This window comes from Vanessa cardui, chromosome 1 (assembly GCF_905220365.1).
Source record: "Vanessa cardui chromosome 1, ilVanCard2.1, whole genome shotgun sequence".
Lineage (NCBI taxonomy): Eukaryota > Metazoa > Arthropoda > Insecta > Lepidoptera > Nymphalidae > Vanessa > Vanessa cardui.
Window position 1 is genome coordinate 12881382 of NC_061123.1, and position 23249 is coordinate 12904630.

At 35.6% G+C, this 23249-nt stretch overlaps 3 protein-coding genes across 9 annotated transcripts in view; 2 read left to right on the forward strand and 1 right to left on the reverse strand.

Moving 5' to 3' along the window:
• LOC124532370 (phosphatidate phosphatase LPIN3) overlaps positions 1 to 12782 on the forward strand; it is a 29649-nt gene extending 16867 nt beyond the window's left edge. For 3 of the 4 annotated variants that reach the window (XM_047107298.1, XM_047107478.1, XM_047107361.1), the window contains 11 exons: positions 858 to 1240; positions 1328 to 1472; positions 1557 to 1749; positions 2511 to 2629; positions 5884 to 6113; positions 7039 to 7160; positions 7906 to 8054; positions 9138 to 9276; positions 9594 to 9809; positions 10107 to 10210; positions 11439 to 12782. In XM_047107298.1, coding sequence (XP_046963254.1) covers positions 858 to 1240; positions 1328 to 1472; positions 1557 to 1749; positions 2511 to 2629; positions 5884 to 6113; positions 7039 to 7160; positions 7906 to 8054; positions 9138 to 9276; positions 9594 to 9809; positions 10107 to 10210; positions 11439 to 11586 — 1948 coding nt within the window. In that variant the 3' untranslated portion in view covers positions 11587 to 12782. Of the gene's footprint in view, positions 1 to 857; positions 1241 to 1327; positions 1473 to 1556; positions 1750 to 2510; positions 2630 to 5883; positions 6114 to 7038; positions 7161 to 7905; positions 8055 to 9137; positions 9277 to 9593; positions 9810 to 10106; positions 10211 to 10816; positions 10951 to 11438 lie in introns of all 4 variants that reach the window. The other variant, XR_006966643.1, reaches the window with a different exon arrangement.
• An 850-nt stretch (positions 12783 to 13632) lies between these two features.
• On the reverse strand, positions 13633 to 15716 carry LOC124533138 (mRNA turnover protein 4 homolog). The gene is made up of 4 exons (XM_047108305.1): positions 15515 to 15716; positions 14716 to 14960; positions 14339 to 14587; positions 13633 to 13902 (listed from the first exon to the last, which is right to left on the reverse strand). The coding sequence occupies exons 1-4, from the start codon at positions 15540 to 15542 to the stop codon at positions 13693 to 13695; spliced, it is 732 nt and encodes a 243-aa protein (XP_046964261.1). The 5' UTR covers positions 15543 to 15716; the 3' UTR covers positions 13633 to 13692.
• Positions 15717 to 16989: 1273 nt separating this feature from the next.
• On the forward strand, positions 16990 to 22578 carry LOC124534014 (14-3-3 protein zeta). Of its 4 annotated transcripts, none has more exons than XM_047109659.1 (5): positions 16990 to 17152; positions 19492 to 19827; positions 20573 to 20696; positions 21126 to 21289; positions 21633 to 22578. In XM_047109659.1, the coding sequence occupies exons 2-5, from the start codon at positions 19528 to 19530 to the stop codon at positions 21786 to 21788; spliced, it is 744 nt and encodes a 247-aa protein (XP_046965615.1). In that variant the 5' UTR covers positions 16990 to 17152; positions 19492 to 19527; the 3' UTR covers positions 21789 to 22578. The 4 variants fall into 4 exon arrangements, with proteins under 4 accessions (XP_046965615.1, XP_046965589.1, XP_046965606.1 ...); XM_047109633.1 differs by lacking the exon at positions 21126 to 21289 and adding an exon at positions 20861 to 21024 and having other exon boundaries at positions 16991 to 17152; XM_047109650.1 differs by lacking the exons at positions 16990 to 17152; positions 21126 to 21289 and adding exons at positions 17188 to 17313; positions 20861 to 21024.
• The last annotated feature ends 671 nt before the right edge of the window (positions 22579 to 23249 follow it).

Below are 23249 nucleotides of genomic sequence, written 5' to 3' on the forward strand. Positions count from 1 at the left end.
TTACAAAAATATAACATAGGTTACGCAAATTTTTGCGAATCCATAATATTACCATAGATCTATGGTACTACCATAGATTATTCAAGATCTCGACCAATAATATTGCGTCTCTCAATGTCAAGGCTATTTACTCGTCTCGTTGGAATAGGCTTAGCTATTGAATTCGTTTCATTATTAACAGTCTTTGGCCATGTGTTTTGTAACTTGTAATTAATAAACGGATTTATGTTCGTGCAAAATAATTTATGTCAAAACAATTTCGTCCGCTCTTCCTCTTATTGATATTAATGTAATTGTAGACGACGTATGTGGGTCACATTTAATTGTAATGCGTTCTATTTCGCTTTATTTAGTGATTAGTGAGAATATTTGGTGTATGTTAATATTTATTATTATTAATAATTGTTAATGCGATTCATGTGTCACGTCATGTCAAAGTTAATTTAAAAAAATAACATGAAAATTTATGACTAAATTCGAAATTCAAAATAGTAGATTCTTATGCTACGATACGGTAGTTTGCAATTGACTTAAATTTTAATATTATTAAAGTTTGGTTAGTTAAAAAAAATAGATACTTTGATGGATTCAGGATGATTTTTATTTTGTAATATCATTATTGATGATAACCAGTATAAATCCACTATTATGCACTTTTTAAGTCAGTATCAAATTCAGCTTAATGTGCCACTAACTTGGCTTATAAAGGAACATAAAATGAAATAAACTCAATTGCTTTATTTATATTAGCATAACAGAGAGACGATGTATAATTTATTGCTGCAAGTGTTAAATGGCTCCTTACCGACGCTCCTATGCATATTTGCATATTTTCATTAGTATCCATTTCTATTCAGCAAGGACTGTTCCGGGACGCCGGTCCAATCAGACACGGAAATGGAGCTGGCGCGGGCCGCCGGCACCGGGGACAAGTCCTCGCAGTCGTGGCGATGGGGGGAACTCCCCGAACCGCCAGTTCGAGGCGCGCAGTCCACTGAATCTCCCGAGACGCCAGACTCCCCCGCCTCCCCCGCCGAGCCGGCCTCCCCCACGGAGCCGCTCAGCTCGGACGAGGAGCGCACCGAGCGCGGCGGGGTGCTCAGCGGCATGTTCCGCTTCATGTCGAACCGGGAAGCGCCCGACAACGCGCCCGAGGGCGTCTACCTCGACGACCTCGATCGCGGCCAAGTCGATCCCGACCTGTACTTCCCGAAACATCACGCGGAACGATATCGCTCAGGTAAATAACGTTCGACCCGACGAGACAATCTCAACATTCGAGCCGAAACGCAATACTTACTCGACCGGCATTTTACCTTCCAAATAGTCGGCGGCAGCGGCGTCACGGGCGGACCGACCGAGGAGGAGTACGAGTCGGGTAACGGCCCGTCGCTCCCGCAGTCGCCCAACTCGCCCGGCTCGCTCGACGCGCCCGCGCTGGACTCCGACGACGACGAGAAGCTCCTCGCCAAGTGAGTACGCGCCCGCGTCGAGTGGGGTGCTCTGTGTGTGCGTGCGCGTGTGCGTGTGCTAATGCGGGACGGTCGTATGCGCAGGGGGCAGGTGACGGTGATGGCGCGCGAGGGCCCGGTGTCGCGCGCGCTGAGCTTCGAGGAGTTCTGCGAGCGCGGCGCGTCGCTGGCGGGCGCGGAGCGGCTGGAGGTGCGTCTGGGCGCGCGCCGCCTGCCGTGGCGCAGCGCCGGCCCGCTGCTGCTGTCGCTGCTGGCCTACCGCCGCCCGCTGCCCGCCGTGAGTACCCTCACCTACCCTCGCTATCCTCATCACGAAATGCCATCAGGGCATATATGTCCTTCCTTGGGCATCGATGTCAGCCTCTTTTTAACAAATAAATATTTATTTAATATTTGGGAAACAAACAGATATAACATATAATCAAATTACATAATACAGTTTAGATATCACATTATCCAGCGAAGTTTCCACCGATTGATAAAATAGCGGTTGACGAGCGTTCGATCGTGGGCAGTTCAGAGACAGCTTGCTTAGTAGAAAAGGGGAATCAATAATATTATTAATAATTTTATATAAGAAAACTTGGTCTCTCATAGATCGGCGTTTTGAGAGAGATAATAAAGGTTCATGGGTACAATCGCTAGATTTAAAAGACAAATATTTTAAAAATTTGTTTTGGATCAATGGAAGTTGAAAGGATGAGACAACATCACATACATTACTCTGATCCCAATGTAAGTAGCTGAAGCACTTGTGTTATGGAAATCAGAAGTAACGACGGTACCACAGCCACCCAGACCCAAGACAACATAGAAAACTAATGATAATCTACATCGACTCGGCCGGGAATCGAACCCGGGACCTCAGAGTGGCGTACCCATGAAAACCGGTGTACACACCACTCGACCATGGAGGTCTCTTTATTCGTTTGTTCCACTGACAATTCGAGTCATACCTGACCGCGCTAGAGATTATCGCTATAGCTCGAAGAAATGGTTTGATGAGTGCACGGTTGCGTGATTGTTATATCTTCGCAGAGAGTGATGGAGGAACTGGAGAAAGGCGAGAAAGAGGACCCTCAGATCAGTCGTGGCGTGGACGAGGCCAAACCGCGGTACTCGTGGTGGAGCTGGCGAAGATCCAACCAGGATAAAAGGTACGGTGGCACTAATTAATATATATTTGCGTGTAGTTTTATTGAATGAATAAATTATTATTTAATGTATGCAATTTATCTTATAAACTAGCGGTCGCCCGCGGCTTCGCCCGCGTAGATAACGGTTCATAATCAGTCTTCTAATATCCCTACTGCTGAGGCACGGTCACATTTGAAGTATTACTGCAACCGGCGCTTGGATCTATTGTGACTCAAATTCGTGATCAGAACACCTCAGCCACGAATCTGATGAGGTTCTTAGGATCGGAGGCCATTATGCCCTCTAAGGACCGGAGTTAGAACATTTTATAGTTCTATCTTTTATAGTTTAGGCATAATACGCAAAAAAATCAACTTTTTTGGTAGATTTTTTCCTTTTTTGTCCGAAAAACCCAAAATATCTTACGGAACCCTATTTTTTTTCAAAATAAAATTTAGCCTATGTTATGCGGGATTAATTTAGCTTTCGAATGGTGAAAGAATTTTTAAAATCGTTCCAGTAGTTTTTGAGCCTATTCATTACAACCAAACAAACAAAGTTTTCCTCTTTATAATATTAGTGTAGATAAATTATATGTGTAATGTCTTTATTTTAAATTTTAGTATTTGTATTTTAATTGGGTCACCGCCCGTCAGTAGGTATATAAAAAAAAAGGGTACCATTGAAAATCAGCATTAGGTGTCCACACCTATGAATTGCTGAATGGTATACCTATTTGGGACACGTCACGTATATTGTAGTTGTTCTTTTTCTTTATATTTGTTTTTGTATCGTTACTTTTTTTTGTTGTTCATTTTATTTCTTTTTTTTGTGTAAATGATAATTTATTAGTACTTAATTATTATTATTTTTTTTATTATTATTTTTACTTTTTATTTTGTACCAAGTGTCATGTTGTCCCAAATAGAAGTGTTCTTTCTTTCTTTCTTCTTTCTTTCTAATGATGAACGCAAAGTGAAATACATTTACAATGATTCATTCGACCATTTTGGTCTACTCAATTGTCAATCAAATTGTATTTTGACCTGACAGATGCTTTAATGCCTAGCAGTGAAACAATGTTAATGTTTACTGTTACTTTTTATATTTATGCTAATCAAAGTATAGGTAGGGAAAAAGTTTTGATACTTAATGAAATAGTCTTGCTTTTGATTACACGCATGGTAAATTCCAACCACATCGACAACGTGATACAATGGCTCAATATTGATTATGGCTTTAGAAAAATTTTAGAAAAACCGTTTTAAATGACGATGAAGCTGTTATCGGAACATTGCAAGTAATATAAGAAATAAAGTAGAATAGTGTTATATAAAGATGTATTAATCGACAATCTATTTGCAAATTGCATGGAATACGTAAATCTATTTTGATTATTTATATTAATTATTTATTCGATTGAAATAGACTATCGATTTGAATACTACGTAATCCGTCTTATCCGTGGCATTATACTTAAAACGTATAGGGCATAAGTCCCACGGACTTGGCAACATTTAGCCAAATAAAATTTAACAACAGACCTGCTGTCTAAACTTGGACTAGTCATTACACCATTGTTTTACATAAATATTTTCTTTATTTTGGTGCCAAAAAACTGTCAAATGAAATAATACCTAAGTATATTTGCAGAAACACTACAATCAACTCGTTAGTGTACTTTACTAAATGTTAAAAAAAAAAATAACATCCGAATTTGACTTAAAAAATCTCCATATAGACAACTGACGAGTTCGTTAACATCAATTCATATAATATGTGTTTATTTGCAAAGTAAACTGAGTGACACGAGTCGTCTTCGTGACGGTCCAAGAGTACAGTCTACAGATAATAAAACGTAGCGATCCGTATCTTTTCATGAAATATTTCATGATGATATTATTCCTCTTCGACATTATCGAGGGCGAAAACAATTAATATTTTTCTCACGCTATAACAGGCTGGCTTTGAAAACAGATGAGTGATTTGAAGATTCTAGAAACAATTAATTACGAAACGCAATTAATTGTAATATTCTTAGATTTAAGTGTATTTACATAGCTACTAATTACCGTCTTCAGTTTGGCTGGAGGGGACACACAACGTTGCAAAGGGTACTTTTTGTACGCTTGCTACGTTTTTTTTATGGTATAGGTTGGCAGACGAGCATATGGGCCACCTGATGGTAAGTGGTCACCATCACCCATAGACAATGACGCTGTAAGAAATATTAACTATTTCTTACATCGTCAATGTGCCACCAACCTTGGGGACTAAGATGTGCCTGTAGTTACACTGGCTCACTCACCCTTCAAACCGGAACACAACGATACTGAGTACTGTTATTTGGCGGTAGAATAACTGTTGAGTGGGTGGTACCTACCCAGACGGGCTTGAAGCCCTACCACCAAGTATCAAACGTGAATTCAAAATTGCATTAAATTCGTTTGAGTATTTCATTTATTAATAGAGGCAACGTTAGCAAATAAACAAACTCAAATCACGATAACATGTCTTATAAGTCATTATATTTTATTTATTTAAAACTATTTATAAGTAAATGTGGGTACTCGTACTTCAAAGAGACAGATTATATCCGCTATGACTCGTGCACGCCACTCAGGGAATCGTGCCAACACTCTATATGATAGAAACGCGATCCAAAATTTCACAGATGTAATGTTGGAACAGATACAATTTCCTAATTTGGATTTCCACATAATTATGTAAGTGGAGAAGCTATGTCCAAATTCCGTATCAATCTATTGTTCTTACTTATTTTATAAGACGAGTGATACAATACAATAGGCTTAAAATGGAGACTTAAGCGAAAAAGCTCGCTAAGTAATCGAGGCCTACACATCTGTAGGGATTCAATGCAAGCGTAAACGAATCAAACTTTCCTCATTATTTATAGTTTTTTTATCAAATAAAAAAAATGATTATATATATTTTTAGCTGAGGTGGCCCAGTGGTTAGAACGCGTGCATCTTAACCGATGATGCGGGTTCAAACCCAGGCAAGCACCACTATATATATGTACTTAATTTGTGTTTATAATTCATCTCGTGCTCGGCGGTAAAGGAAAAGATCGTGAGGAAAACTGCATGTGTCTAATTTCATAGAAATTCTGCCACATGTGCATTCCACCAACCCACATTGGAACAGCGTGGTGGAATATGTTCCAAACCCTCTCCTGAATGGAAGAGGAGCCCTCATCCCAGCAGTGGGAAATTTACAAGCTGTTACTTTACTTTAGTGTCATATTTTTTAGATCTGAATCATCACAACCTAAAGATGAAGACATAAAGGATTCAACCGCATTACAAATTGAAGCTTCAACCAAAACAATAATGGCTAAAACTGAATCAACCGACGAGGATCACGTGGATCATTGGGTTGAAGAGAAAGTTGAAAAGCCAAAAGAGGTTCCTGTGATGGCAGAAGCACCGAAGCCTGAAGTCGCTATTGAACCCCGAGAATCTACTCCCGTTATGCCTAAAAGTAAGTTAATATCAAACTACATATATTACATTACATTAGAATAATTTAGACAATACAGATTTTCAACTGTTCCAAATTTAACTAACGTACTATAATACGCTATTATAAATATGTATAGTTAACACAAATTAGATGTAGCATCGGAAAATGCAATGACATGATAATAAAACCCATTACTGCCGATTTACACGACCAATAAAAATAGCTCCCTATCGCGCCATTCGACGCTATTCGTCGCTATAGATTTTCGCGTCATTTCAAAGTCAGAAAGCAAGTGCATGTAAATCGACGTGTCAAATTGGCGAATATATTATGTCATATGATATTACAAGTTATTACGTTTGTGTAAAGATCATATTCGCATGAGAAATAAATATTGTTAATTTGGGATGGCGTACTTAATTCGGATGTGATCGGTTTTACGAATTTTGCCGATGCTACTTCTAAGTTGTGTCGTACTATACATAATATCATGAAATGGCCCAGTGGTCAGAACGCGTACATCTTAACCGATGAATGCGGGTTCAAACCCAGTCAAGCACCACTATATATATGTGCTTAATTTGTGTTTATAATTCATCTCGTGCTCGACGGTGAAGGAAAACATCGTGAGGAAACCTGCATGTGTCTAATTTATCGAAATTCTGCCACATGTGCATTCCACCAACCCGCATTGGAACAGCGTGGTGGAATATGTTTAATGGAAGAGGAGGCCTTATCTCAGCAGTGGGAAATTTACAGGCTGTTTCTTTACTTTTACTTTACTTTACTATAATACGCTATTATAAATATGTACTTACATAATATTATAAAAAATGTCATATCATACATTGATTCAAATACTTTCTTTATAATAAATTAACTGGTGTCAGCAATCATTCAGTCATTACAGTTAGATTAATATATTTTTGTGTGGAATGTTCAGGTCAAATCTCGGGCAGCCAGCACGAGCACAGCTCGTCCGAGTCAGACCAGGAGGGTCACCAGAACAGCTCCCGACGGACGTCAACCTTCCGCAAGACGCTACGTCTGTCGTCTGAACAAATTGTAAGCAGACCTAACTTATATCATATCATTTATTTAATTAATTTTTATTAATTCATTCAAAGTAATATATTTGATATCAATAAAACTTAAATGAGGTTGAATATGTTTTTTAATTTTTAGCTCATTAGTATGACTTACAATATTCTAACATATAGCCAAAGTGGAATTGCAACTGGAATAATCTAAATAAATACTTGAAAGTCACTGATAGCATTATATTTAACAACATTATATATATGTTCAGTCGCGATATTAACTGGCAGCCTTGATTTATTTCAGTTCGTCCTACTTTGGTGTAAATGGGTGATAATAATTTTTCAGGGTATTTATGTTGTGGAATATTTGAATTATATAATTATTGATTACCGTTTATGGTAATGGGAGGTGGGCAGGTGGTCCACAGTGTGGTATTTTCCATTAGTATGACTTACAATATTCTAACATATAGCCAAAGTAGAATTGCAACTGAAATAATCTAAACAAATATGAAAGCAATGTTCAGTCGAGAAATTAACTGGCAGTTTTCATTTATTCCAGTTCGTCCTATATTTTGTTGTAAATGGGTAGTATAATCATTAGAGCGAAGTCGGGGTATTTATATTGTGGATTAAATTATTTGAATTATATAAGTATTGATTACCGTTTATGGTAATGGAGAGGTAGGCAGGTGGTCCACAGTGAGGTATTTTCCTATGAATATAAAGTCCAGAAATGGGTCTAAATACACGTGGTGACCGTTTCGCAGAAGGAGTTGAATCTGCGCGAGGGCATGAATGAGATGGTGTTCAGCGTGACGACGGCGTACCAGGGCACCACGCGCTGCAAGTGCAACGTGTTCCGCTGGCGCTACGACGACAAGATCGTCATCTCCGACATCGACGGCACCATCACCAAGTACGTACCCCTCCCCCCCCAAGCATCGCAATATAACGAATAGGAATTCGAGTCGAAGGAGTAATGACGTTGAATGAATAGATTTGAAATCATTTGTCTTGAAATAATGGCGATCTGTAATGCTCTATATATTTTTTTTGTTTGTTTTTGTGTTCGAACGCGTTAAACTCAACAATTTACTGTTGACTTGAATCAAACATGCATTAGATAGACCATTTATTAAGAAACCAAGTGTTAAGGTAATACCGATTTTTCTTATACAACAACAACAGCCTGTAAATTCCTGGGCTGGGCTAAAGGCCTCCTTTCCCTTTGAGGAGAAGGTTTGGAACATATTCCACCACGCTGTTCCAATGCGGGTTGGTGGAATACACATGTGGCATAATCCTCACGATGTTTTCCTTCACCGCTGAGCACGAGATGAATTATAAAGACAAATTAAGCACATGAAACAGCGGTGCTTGCCTGGGTTTGGACCTGTAATCATCGGTTAAGATGCACGTGTTCTAACCACTGGGCCATCTCGACGTCTCGCTCCTTAGCATCCCAATATCCTATTCGAGTCGAAGAAGTAATGACGTTGAATGAATAGAAATGAAGTCATTAGTGTTGAAATAATGGCGATCTATAAGCTCTATATATGTTTTTGAATGTTTTCATGTTCGAACGCGTTAATCTCAACAATTTACTATTGACTTGAATCAAACATGCATTAGATAGACCATTTATTAAGAAACCAGGTATTAAGGTAATACCTATGATTTTTCTTATACCCATCGTGTGTATAAAATAGAATTTGATTATCAAAATTTATGATAGAGAGCAACAAATCACATACAGAATTAATTTTGTTTACTGAATAATGAAATTATGCCGTTTATATAATTATAAACTTCATTAATGTTTACTTAAGCCTAAGTAATCCAATCAGATGTGTATACTATAGATTATTTGTTTATTTTCTCATATATACGACCCTCAATAACATTTAACTTTACTAAATACTTCTAAATAAAATATCTTTGCCTAAATAAGACTGACTATGTACTATCAGCAAAAACTTATATCAGACGTGGTTCGCAGGTCAGACGTGTTGGGTCATATATTCCCACTGGTGGGCAAGGACTGGGCGCAGTCGGGCGTGGCGCAGCTCTTCACCAAGATCAAGAACAACGGCTACCAGTTGCTCTACCTGTCCGCTCGGGCCATCGGCCAAGCCAGGGTTAGTGAGGTTTTAGATAATCGTCAGTGTGTATTATTAAACTGTTTAATTACTAATGAAACTTGTTTATGCGTTGCATTCAACTGACCTCTTTATCAACACGATAAGGTCATATTTATGTTTCTGGAAAATTTATCGATTCACTGACCACAAGAGGTAAATTTGTACTAAATATTCGGTATGACAAATGAAAATGTTATTTTTGACCTCAGTTATGAGAATTCATTGTTTTTCAAAAAAAAAAAAAAACAATAACTTGTTATTTCATATATTTAGGGTCGTATAATATTATATGGTTATTATTTTTTTACTAATAGGTAACCAGAGAGTATCTAAGGTCTATCAGACAAGGCGAGCTTTGCCTACCGGACGGACCACTGCTGTTGAACCCCACGTCGCTGCTGCGCGCCTTCCACCGAGAGGTCATCGAGAAGAAGCCGGAAGAGTTTAAGATACAATGTTTAGCTGACATCAAAGCGCTGTTCCCGTCCGGCTCGAATCCCTTCTACGCCGGCTATGGCAACAGGGTCAACGTACGTATTATTACTTTTTTTTATTTAAAAATGGAACGTCAATATGCTTTGTATTTTTAAATGTTAAAAAATAGTAATTTCTTGCCCTCTATAATGAACTTTCCGAGTCAGTGATAACTTCTAAGTTAAGGTACCACCGGTATGGATGGATATAGTTGTTAAATGACGATTTAAAATATTTTTTTTTTGATTTTGAACAAAATAATTAAAGAATACTTTTTTTATGTTATTCATTTATTAAAAAAAAAATTGTTGTTATTAAATTGTATTTTAATGTTTTCAACGTGTTATTCGCAGGATGTTTGCGCATACCAAGCTGTCGGCATCCCCATAGTGAGAATATTCACAATCAACTACAAGGGCGAACTCAAGCACGAACTGACTCAGACATTCCAATCGACGTGAGTACCGGACCCTTTACCGCGTCACAGCCACCCGCGTCATTGTCAACTAACACCGTGTGTTTGTACATACTCTTGGCCACAGGTGGAGGGGAGAGGATATTTGTACTGAATCTTGTAATCAGCTTTAAAAGCACCCATCGACAATACACACTACTTTTTATCCATATATTTCTTAAGTATAATACGACACAACTTAGATGTAGCATCGGCAAATTCAATAAAACCGATTACTGCCGATTTATACAGTCAATAGAAATAGTTCCTTAACGCTGATGATTTTCATGTCAGTTCAACTCGAGAAAGCAAGTGCATGTAAATCGACGTGTCAAATTGACGAATATATTAGGTCATATGATAAGTTACCACATTTGTGTAAAGATCATATTCACATAAGAATAGATATTGATAATTTGAGATAGCGCACTTCATAGGGCTGTGATCGATTTTACGAATTTTGCCGATGCTACATCTAAGTTATGTCGCACTATAATGCTATATTAGACAGGGTTAGTACTGTGAATTGTTGATTCGATTAAACAGATATCGTTCAGTAAATTAGCCTCTCGTGTAAAGCACTAAGTCTTATGTTTTTTTTTATTTCAGTTACCACGTGCAAAGTGACATGGTCGATGATTTCTTCCCGCCAATGAAACGTGATAAAATTATTAGCTAGCGCGATTTGTAGATCTTAATGTAGTATTGAGTTGAAAGGATTTATGAAGCGTGCACCGTTTCCGGTAAGCCGTACGGCATGACATTGGGTTTGACGCGCTATCATCTCTCAGATACATCTTTCGATAACTTCACGCTCCCTATCAGAACTGACAAGTAACACAGTAATCATCGACATGTCATATTAAAAGCTTATTCTATTTTCTATTTTTCTTAAATTTAATGATTTCAGCTTATTCTAGGTGTGAGAGTAAATAACTTAAGTTTTCGTTTACGGTGCAGTCGTGTAGTGTCTCGGTAATTTGTGGTATATTTGGTGTTGGTCACATTCGGGCTTCTAATTATATGTTTAATACGACTAACACTAATTGGACATTGTCATACAAATATGTGACGTAATAGTAACATTGATAACGACTCGAAAAATTTTAAGAAAAAATCCCCAATCTTACTACTGCTGTCTACTCGAGATGTTTCTTTCTCTATTTCTGAATATATTTTTACAATATTCGAGTAGTTAATAGATGCAATAAATACACTGTTGCTATCGCAGGTACTCCCACATGTCGGTGCTGGTTGACCAGGTGTTCCCGCCGGCCCTGTGCGAGCCCAGCGATGAGTTCTCACAAAGCGTGTACTGGCGCGAGCCATTGCCGACGCTGGCGCTGCCGCCCGCCGCTCCGCCCCCCGCCAAGCACTAGCCGCCCGCCAGCCGCCAGCCAGCTGCCAGCCAGCTGCCAACCAGCTTCGGTCGGACACTGTTCTACATAACTGTGCATTGAAGATTGTCAGATATGCTTTATCATAATTGAAGAAGATGGATTTTAAACTTTTGAATACGATTGCATTTTATTGATTCTGGTGATCTATGAGCGCCAATTCGAGACGAGGACTAGCTTACGATAGGTGTATGGGTGTTTGTTGGCTTCATTCAGTAGCGTTGTCGGTGTGCACGTTAAAACGTAGCTTAGGGAATTCCGTAGTTGACAAGATATGCTTTAAATGAATGTGTAATGCACGGCTCATTAGAGATAAGTTTGGTAGTTATTCCATATTTAAATTAAGGTCACTGAAAACATAGCATCCTTATCGCAATAATTTGCAATATTGTGTTGAATAATTAGTTACCGTTGTATTTTAATATGTATGGTATACATAAGTTGGGCATGACAATTTATTATTACATTTTATTCAATTATTATACCTATGGGACACACGTTAAACTTGCTGTGATATACAGTGATCTCAAACTCACACCTATATCACTAAGGGGATTCGTCACTTTGCGCTATGATTTATGATATTAATATTATTTTTACTACACTAGTGAAATTGTAACCTTACCCTGAGTTCCTTACCAGTTAGTTACGTTACTTTTACTGAATTACTCTCAGGCACGGAAATAGCTGTTATTACTTTACTGTCAGCATATTTATTACAAATATATGATATGATTTGAAATATTATTTACTAAATTTTAAATGGTTAATATTGATCATATAAATTTCAATGTATCTTATTTTATTATCTGCAAGACATTAAAATATTATTTTGCTAAATATAGTTATAGTCTGTGATGCTGATTGAAGGAGCAATGCTTTACTTTTGTACTGTGATTATATGTTTGTATGTAAGTTACTTTGTGTTATGATAAACACAAACATAATTATAACTTTCCCTTTAAGGCAAAGCCTTTTATTGAAATATGAGTAGTTTATTTTTGTATAAATATAATTAGATTGCTTATTATATTTGCTTTGTAATGTATTATTTAAATTAGTTATTAATTATTGATCACACAACAGGATCGCTGGTGTAATCTGATTAATTTAGAATGTAATTTTATGAAAATAATTTATTACCACTGTGATTATTAAACATATTTGTTTGAAAATGACATATATTTTTTTTATTTAGTTTCCCGTTACTTCAATTGTCACTTAAGGTTTATTTTTGTTGCCCATAGATATCGGCACTGTAAGAAATATTACCACCTGCCTTGGTAACTAAGATTTTATAACCATTGTTGATTGTACCTGTAGTGACACTGACACACTTCAAACCGGAACACAACAATACGACGTAGTGTTGTTTGGCTAGAGAATGAGTATGTGGTATCTACTCGATGGGAGTAGATGACAGACTTCTACAAAGTCACCTATTATTCGCCTCTTACAACACTACCTATTCAGTGAATTAGTCTCGAAGGTGTTACTAAAATTTCGAAAATTAACATCATACTTTCACTTGAAAAGTGTTTATTTATCGATTAAATGAATCGTTCTAAAGATACGTACTCCGTTTTCCCTTTAAATCTAGTCCATATTCGAACAAATAAAACAGAGATATACAATTACAATCAGAAAGCTCTATTGGTTCTTGTCATATATATTAATAAAAATATTATTCTATCATGTAGTTACTATCACTATTTATAATAAAACATGGTCCATATACGCGATAAATCCAGAAAATACCAAACGGATTATTATACGGTTTGTATAAATAAATAGAGTTATCTACGAGGAAGGTTTTTGTATTTAATTCACTTAGGTTTCTTGTAAATTGGCTAAAACTTGACGATAAATGTCGAATCTGTCGGAAAAATCACGCTGACTAGACTTTTACCGACATGGGCTGCATAAACAAATCGTCAAATGTAAAGCGATATAAACAATTTATGTAGACCATACCGTTGGTAGAGCCATGTTGTTAAGTATTGTTCCGGAAATTAAAAAACAAATATTTTTTTTTATATTATTGTGTAATAAGGTAAGTGAACAGTATAATTCAGTTATAAAAAAGAACTATGTTTCATCATCTTCCATTTTTTCATCTTCAACAACTTTTTCATCATCACTGGCTTCATCATCACTAGGCATATCAAGGTCTTTATGAAATCCTTTCCCTTTTGTCCAATGACATTTAATAACGACTTTAAATTTAGCCATTTGAATACCAAGGAGTTTTAATATACTTGCTTGTTCTGGTGTTAAAGGTTGGTCTTTTTTACAAACCTAAATGAATAACAAAAAAGTAAAATTAATATATTGATAAAAAAATATGCTACAGAAATTAGGTCACCAGTCAACTAATAGTTAAATATTGCTGGATAAAAGTATATTCTGGCATTTCTGGTTAGGTGACTGCACTCTCAGTGAGGAGTAAGCAAAATTGATTATTCTCCCAAACAATATCTCTATGTTCAAATTTAAAGATTGAAAAACCAGCTTAAGTACACGCACAAGCAGTCACACATCTTTTATTCCATAGTGTTTAGTGGAAGTTCTTACAATGTTCATCCATTGTCTATGGGCAAATGTTCTCAAATTGGTACTAAATTATTGCAATGTTAAGTCAAAGTATATTTTTGATGTATTCTACTGTTTACATTATATTAAATCTATACTTAATAAATACTGTTTTAATAAATATTATAATTGTCTTTTTTACCTGATATTCTTTTATTAAATTAATAACACCCCTTTCTAGAGTTGTGGGAAGGCCGAGTCTTCTCAGATGTGGTTCTATTGTGTGTGAAAAATCTTCTAGCGGCCCTTGTGGTAAGATTACATCACGATTTGCAATAAATCCAGCCCTCGCATATTCTGTTTCACGAAATGTTTTAAAATATTCCAACACCTCACTAACATCTCTGTTTGTCATTAATAAACCACATTGACCCTTTAACTTTTTTGAGAGCTGGAAAAAGAAAATAATGAATAAAAATCTAATTTACAATACAACAATTTATGGAAACATCAACGGCATACACATAGGGCATGAAATAAAACTTAAATGAAGAAGTTTAGCATAAAAATATTGCTTACCAGGTTAAGCTGGTCCTCCACTTCATCGCTTTTTGTTCTTCCAAGAGCTACGGCCATGACTTTATTTTTGCCAAAGAAAAATCTAGAATCTTTCCAATCATTACGCAAGTCCTTCAAAGTTGTATTACGCATATTGTCAACAGTAAAGAGAAATATGTGTTCATATTTGGAAAGTGTATTTCTTATTTCTTCAATAGTTTTCTGTTTAAGAAGAAGCCCCTTTTTGTTGGTTTTGGTTAACGATACTGTAGTAATAATAAAATTATTAAAAATTTATTTATTTATAACAATTGAAATGAAAAAAGGTATTCTATCATCTTATTATATTATATATATAAAGAAATGTTCTTTTAATTAGTTAAACATATTTAAATGTTGACAAGAATGAGACAGTAGACATGAGAGAACTTTATGCATAAAATTGAAGGTTCCCTCAAGATGAAAGAATGAAATGAATGATGTATTTTAAATACAAATAACGCACGCGAATGTTTTCTGGCGCCTGGTTGAAACTCGCTATCATCGATAAAGATTCTCATATCCAACTACTAAACCACCTCCGTTCAAGGTATTTTAGACTATTATATAGGACTTAAGTAAACAGGAACAAGAAAATATTAATAGAGAAATATAAACGTTCAAAATTACTTCAACATTAATTAAATACGTTCTGTAAGTAATTATCTATTTTCACTTTTACATTTATATTTTTCTTCGGTGCACTATTTTAAATAAAAAGATCTACTGACTATTTTTTAGTTGGTGCGGTTAAATCTACAGGTTATGTTGAAAAACTTACCTTTCTTGTCTCGTTTTGATTTAGGCATTTTGAATATCTAATGATGAATATAAAATTAAAAGTAAGTTTTTTAACTAACGATAATATGTTATTAGCATAGAAATCTTTACAATTAAAAGAATAAATATTCACGCCTCACGTGTTTACAATATTGTCTAAATCCAAAATAATTGTGCTGGCTTATATGTCAAAATCAAATGACTTTTGTAGTTTGACAATCAGACCTGGGCTGCCAGTAGAGCAAACTATTTTTATACGCCTCAGTGATTGAAATTATTCAAAATGAAACTTATTACCTATACAAAGTAAAACAGTTAAAAAAATATTAAATTAAATCTTCAATCCTTAAATAATAGGTAAGAGAATAATCTTAAAATAGAGAAATATCTTTAGATATAAAATGTGGTCCTCAAAATGTATGCAATTTAAATGACGCTGCTATAACTAGAACTACTACTTGTAAACTTGTAAATTTGGTAGGAGCTCTTGGAATTTGTAAGTGAAAGTGAAACATCAGCTTTAAGAAAGTGCTATTTCAAAATTATTTTCGTAATCAAATTGATAAAGGCATACATTTAAGTAAAAGCATATAGTAGCGTTTATTATATATTAAAACTTATTTAATAGATTCCGATAACCTGTATCAAAAATGTAATTATAAACTCTTACACAATACAACTTTAGTTGTCATGATAATGACAATTTTCTATCGCAAGACATGTCAATACAAAAAGCTCGATAAATTTAATTTTTAAGTAAACACCAGTTGTTATTCTTCTTGATTTTCTTTTTTTTAAATAGTGACACAAAATTGACTTTATTATACCTCCCAAGGGCTCGTGCATTTTTCCGTATTGAGTCAGGAATCATTATTTAACAAAAAAAAAACTGCTAATATTCTATGTCTTCATAATTAGCAGAATAACCTTAATTTAATTTAATTTAAATTAGTATTACCCATCTTTATCTAAATTCCTGATGTAATAATAACAAAACTTACGACCACTAACAAATATTTTAACAGGTTTTAAATAATCATAAATTTAAATCTAAGAACTTAATGTTTACTTTTAATGTCTGAAACATTCAAAGCAAAATTTATTTGTTTTTTAAAGTTATATAATATCAATTTTATTAGTTTATTTATTATCTATACCATGTATTGATAGTTATAGTTATCAACTGGTGTTTGCGATAAGTACATTTTATGTACCAAGTAATATTAATGAACACTTTCGTTTGAATCATTATTAATGTAAAAAAAAATTAATCGTAATATATTTAATTTTAAAAGCTAAAATCACAATTCATCTTTTATTTGAAAAAGCGCGCGTTTTGTTTGACTTCCTGTAGTTGTTGAAATAGAGTGGTGAAATTTTAACTTTATTCTTTTATCTCTTTTCTTTTTAGTATATAAAAAAGAGACAGATATGCAAGAAGTAACTTCAACCTACGTTGAATCGTTTTACTTCCTCTTTGAGCATTTTAAGATGGCCGACCTTTTATGAGAACCCTGTTCCGTTTTTTGTTTCCCCTCTGGCCCCGCTGCCGTCAGTGTAGTGTATCGTTCACCGCAAGAGAAAAATTGATATTGTGTGGCAATTTGCTGGCTTAATTACTTTATATCCCTTCAAACAAGTAAGTGTATTAAGATAATATTGAGTGCGAAAAAATTGTGATATATTTGAGTGTTTTTGTTCAAATTTTGTACCAACATACATTTGTGACTGTGACGCATAAAAGGAGTGTCCCTTGCAGCAGCCATTTTGCCCGAACCGGCGACACGGTATTGCGGTGCGGTTAGAGATTTTCTTAACTTTGCTATATAGAATTCGGTTGCTAGTTCCAATGATTACCTATTTCTAATTTTGACCGGTTAATATTATAAAAATTACATAGCAACCTGACGTTAAATTTTTGCAGTAAGTACATTTTTTGCTCGTAACACTTTGTGTAATTAGAGTTCGGATTTGAGTAAGTTTTAAATTTTATGAGTTTTTAGAATTTAATTAACTCCATTAAAATACTATTCTCGTTTCATTTCTATGTAATAATTTGTTCGCTGCTTTTGACTTTCTAAGAATGGCCTATCACATAGTGCGTCTTAATTTTGTCGTGCGTATTCAGTCACGCCGTTATCTTTGTCGATAACGATTTATGTCATTGAAGTTCCTCTCCGTTTTGAGGGTTACATTAAGGTATTATTTTTCTTAATTCTACGTTTAAACAGTCATAAGCGTGTAATAATTATATCTTGAACACATTGCATAAATTTTATCCCATGGCGTAGCCTTAACTCCTCCACGATACGGGCACGTGCATAACTTAGGCTAAAACTAGATTGCTCTATTGCAGGCACAAGTCGCTAATGGGATACAGCATTGCCCATATTTATTAATTTTCATTGTAGGTGTTTTACTATATTCACTGATGCAATTAAACTGTTGTTTTTCATGAGTCATTTTTAAAGGCTTAACATTTGTAATTATAAATACTACTAATAAAAAACAAGTATATGAATTACAAACAGGAACAATTTATTAACTAAATTATGATTATTTTTAATTATTATATTATTATGAAATTATTACCGATAACATAAAACTTGTACAAGACGGTAACTCTACATATAAAATTCAGTAGATAGTGAAATATAAGTTATGTATTTGAATGAGCTTTTAAAAGCTAGCAAAAGCGGAAAAAATATAAATCTCTACTTCTAAGTGAATTACTCTTTATTTTTAAATTATAATCAATGAGTTATACTCGAGATCTGTAAAACAAGACTATTTAATATGTATCAAAAGGCTATATTGGTTTTTGTAAAATGGTACAAGTGTGCAAGAAATTAAATGAAGCAAGCATATGAGTTAATTTAATTTCTTAAGAAGGAAAACATTCATCTGATCATGCAGATATATTTAGATCCTAAATAATACATCTTCGGTTAATACATTACATTTAATAAAAGCAAGTTATGATGTAATATGTTCTATTCCTTAAGTTATATGATTTTGATGTAATATATAAATTATGTTTCACTGAGTTTCACCCTACTAAATTAGGAAAAAGAACACTGTTTTTTTTAAAAAAACTCATATGCAATTTTATAGTTGTTACATAAAGAGAATATTAAAAATCAATACTACAATATTGCTTAAAAATTTGTATATTTAATGTAATGCTCATTTTCATTTATAAGAAATGGTCAGATAATGAAGATCAAGGGACTAAAGCTATAAAATATAAATCTTTCACGCAACCACACCCTTGAACTGCATAATGTACATAATTATAATATATTTGATGTCTCTTTGAAAATTGTTATATTACATGTTGTACCATTTGTAAAATGTAATTTATTGCATTAGATGCTAGATAATTCGAAATGTCGGATAAAGAAAAGCCTAGCAACAGAAAATAATTGAAGATAGATTAATAGATAGCTAGATAAGGGTGGGTAGAACGAGGTGGGCGCGCGGGTTGGTGATCGTTGGCGCGAGTAGGGGTGAGGGTAGGGTGCGAGGGCGGTGCGGTGCACATGGGGGTGGGTGGTGGGCGGTGGGAGAGGGGTGTGTGCAAGCGTCGCGCTAGTCGTATTTCGTCTGGAGTGTTTATCCCGTGTCGCTGGATCAATACTGTTGGCGCAGTGTCGGTGGCTCGACAGCGGCTAGGCGACGGCGCGTACCTTGTTAGTCAGTCGAGTCTGTGAGATGCTGTCAAACCGAACGGACGCCGCGTCGATGTCGCGTTTGGCGTGAGGGTCGCTCTCTGAGCTACATCGAGTTTTTACATTGCGCTTGTGCGCTCGTGAGCCTCTAGCCAAGGTGCGCCTCATTCATGATGACTCATACCCAATTGGATTCACTTTGGTGAAAGTGACGCCCAAACGATTAGTCTTTCTGAGAAAATATTCTCATTCGTTTCAACTATATATTTTTTTTCCACCTAGTTGACCTCTTTTATATTTATTGCAGGGGCATCAGTAATATAGTCATCTCAAATCATCAAAAATGTCCGTCGACAAGGAGGAATTGGTGCAACGCGCCAAGCTTGCGGAGCAGGCTGAGCGATACGACGACATGGCGGCCGCGATGAAGGAAGTCACCGAAACCGGAGTCGAGCTCAGCAATGAGGAAAGGAACCTTCTTTCCGTCGCCTACAAGAATGTTGTCGGCGCTCGACGGTCATCATGGCGAGTCATATCCTCCATCGAACAGAAAACCGAAGGTTCGGAAAGAAAACAACAGATGGCAAAAGAATATAGGGTTAAAGTAGAAAAAGAACTCAGAGAAATCTGTTACGACGTCCTGGTAAGTAAAAAATATTCTTTAATATTTTTTTTTCTATTTCTTTCAATACTTTTTTTTAGCCCTTACTTATTTTGTTTTTAATGTAATTATTTTCAAATAAATTACAGCTATACCAAGGATAAATTCCTACGCATAAAACAATATTTTATTTGCACATTGCCAATTTGAGGGATGATGCAAGCGCTTAGTTGTCGCGATCGTTTCATACGTATCCAGTAGTTCTTATTAATCATTGGCTCAATAATACGAGGTAGCCATGCGAGAGCATGCAGGGCGCGGTGCGGCTTTTCCGCGGAGGGGGCGGGCGGGGTGACGTATTGCGCCGCGTCACTGCGCGCGCTGCTATCCATCTTCGTTCGTTGCCCTAACTCTCCTTATTTCGTTATTAAATTTGGATTCTAGTAATTTTTTAGTAAATTTCTTTCTTATATAAAGGTCTAATATGGAATCAACATTTTTTTTTTTCGAATAGCCAATTCACCTTTTTCTTAGAAATCAATACCCCTTTTGTATGGTCGCGTTTCGAACGCCATCGTATCATTTTCCATGAATTTCTTCGACCCTTTAGCAGAGTTACCGTTATCACGACGTGCCTGGATTGAAAAATTTTAATAAAAATTACGTTTAATTAAATTATCCTTTTTTTAATACCCCTAATTTCTTGACTGCTTATATTATAAAGAATATTTCAATTGCAACTCAATTTGAAATTCTATTTTTCATACTTTTTTTTTTATTGTTTCAGGGTTTACTCGACAAACACCTAATCCCTAAAGCTAGTAATCCAGAAAGTAAAGTATTTTACCTCAAAATGAAGGGCGATTACTACAGGTACCTTGCAGAAGTGGCCACAGGAGAAACCAGAAATTGTAAGTTTTCATTATTATTTGTAAAGTATTGTAAAGAGTACTTATACTATATGTATAATTAATGTTGGTTTAATTATGTAGAGATATTCCATAATACGGTATTTCAAGAATATGTAAGGGAACAATGTAAGAATGATGTTCTTTAATTTACATTTATATTGCAGCTGTTGTAGAGGATTCACAGAAAGCATACCAGGATGCTTTTGAAATCAGCAAGGCGAAAATGCAGCCTACACACCCAATAAGGCTTGGGCTGGCGTTAAATTTCTCCGTCTTTTATTATGAGATATTAAATTCACCAGATAAGGCGTGTCAGCTCGCCAAACAGGTCAATATTTGTGTCAGTTATGCATAGGTTCTGTGCTGGCTGGCACGAGGTATGAGAGTCCAATGTAGGTTCGGTGTTCTAAAGTACTTGCTTGTCCCCAGCCGTCGTGGAGGACTCACAGAAGGCCTACCAGGAGGCGTTTGACATTGCTAAGGCCAAAATGCAACCCACCCATCCCATCAGGCTCGGTCTCGCGCTCAACTTTTCTGTATTTTATTACGAGATTATCAACTCCCCTGCGAGGGCGTGTCACTTAGCCAAACAGGTTTATTGAATTGCCTAGAAATCTGCAGTGTGAATTTTCGATAGTGTAACCTCCTTACTAACTAAACTTTGTCATCTGTAGTCTCTTAGTTTCTACAATGCATGATCAATTTTTTTGTCATTATTTTATTTCTCAAAGAACAAATGGACTAATATTGACTCTGCATGGCAATGTTGCAATGCAATTAACCTCTTAATCCTCGACCCAGCCAGCATCGGAGTGTTTTAACTTTGTTAAGGAACAACAACACAATCTTAAGTTGTTGATGAATAATCAATTTGTTCGTAAATTAATTTGAATGTGAATTCGAATAGCGGTAAAATAATGAAGAACAATGTTCCAGGCATTCGATGATGCGATCGCGGAATTAGACACCCTCAATGAAGACTCGTACAAAGACTCGACGCTGATCATGCAGCTCCTGCGGGACAACCTGACGCTCTGGACGTCGGACACGCAGGGCGACGGCGACGAGCCGGCCGAGGGCGGCGACAACTAATGCGGCGCCGCGCCCACACGCATTTGTTCTCATCGGTGTTTTATAAGAAAACGAGTAACATTCGAGAACGTCGCGCGGCGCGGGTCTCCGCGGCCGTTGCGAGCCGTCGCTTGTAAAAAAAATGTTAAAAATGTCGTTCGCAGCGGACCTTCACGTTCCGTCTAAAATTAAATGTTATGTGTCATCTTTGACGGTTTTGTATTTCTGTATTTACACTGGATTACAGATATCGAGCTGACCTGATGAATATAAATATTTATAACTTAAGTTATTAAAATTACGGTTTCTTAAGTTAAAAGTGTTTTCCTTTATTGATTAGATACGACTACAGCCCGGTCGGCCCCCAATTAACATTCCTTTCGCCGCATGTCCGCAGTGAAATGGAGATCATGATGGTGAATTTTTGAAAATAATGAAATTAGTCATTAAAATTGTTAAATTTTCGCCCAATAACCCAATGGACTTCGACTTTCATATTTAATAAATTTGCAAATAAATGTAATGGCTGTATTAAATTAGGGCACAAAAAACTTGTTAGTGTCTTTATGTGGTTTTGTGATGTCCTCAACATATAAATACTTATTACCAAAGCAAATCTTATCGTTGACATTAACCATTTTGTTGTGCCCATCACTGATTTTAACATATAGCATTTTGGATTTTTTCAGGCATTTATTAGCAAAATAGTTTTGTGATGGACAAATATTGTAACATTTCTGCTGCATTTTATCAGCCATTAATCTATTATATTTTTCATGTTTTCACCAATAAACTTTTGTATTAAATACAATTTTTAGTTTTAGAACCAATATTTAAATAAACCGCCACCTATTAACCCCAAAAAGATGTTTGTCTAAACTATGTAATATTCGACGTAGTTTTTTCCTTATCCGAGTACGAGTACATTTGACAGACTAATCTTTATCAATTTAAATAATAAATTCCTGAGACATTATCTTCAAAATGGACAATTCATACAAACGAGGGCGTCACCCTGTTTACGTAAAGATTACTATTGAAACCTTTCATACATTCGGTCCATAGCATATTTTTATTATTTAGTAAGTACCTAGTATTGATTCCACTGCAAATTAAATTATAAAAAAAGTAATATATGGTAAGGTTATCTTCTAATTAATAAAATCATAGTAATTGAACAATAATGAGCTCGTGTGATGATAACTTCGTTCGCGTGAATGCATAGCAGATTCCTGATTCCATTTGTAGGTATTAGAATCGTGACTGATTTCTATATCATCAAACTGATTCATTCGTTCAGTGGCTGCCTCATAATAAAATGCATATGCAGCATATTTAATAACACATTTTCTTGCTATAGCAATTTCAAGGAATAGTTTCGCCCGAATACATAAAATACCAGTCTTAACAAAAAGTAATTTGTATGTACGAAGTATGTCTTTATCATAACTAAATATCAAAAGAGCTAATATGCCATATAAA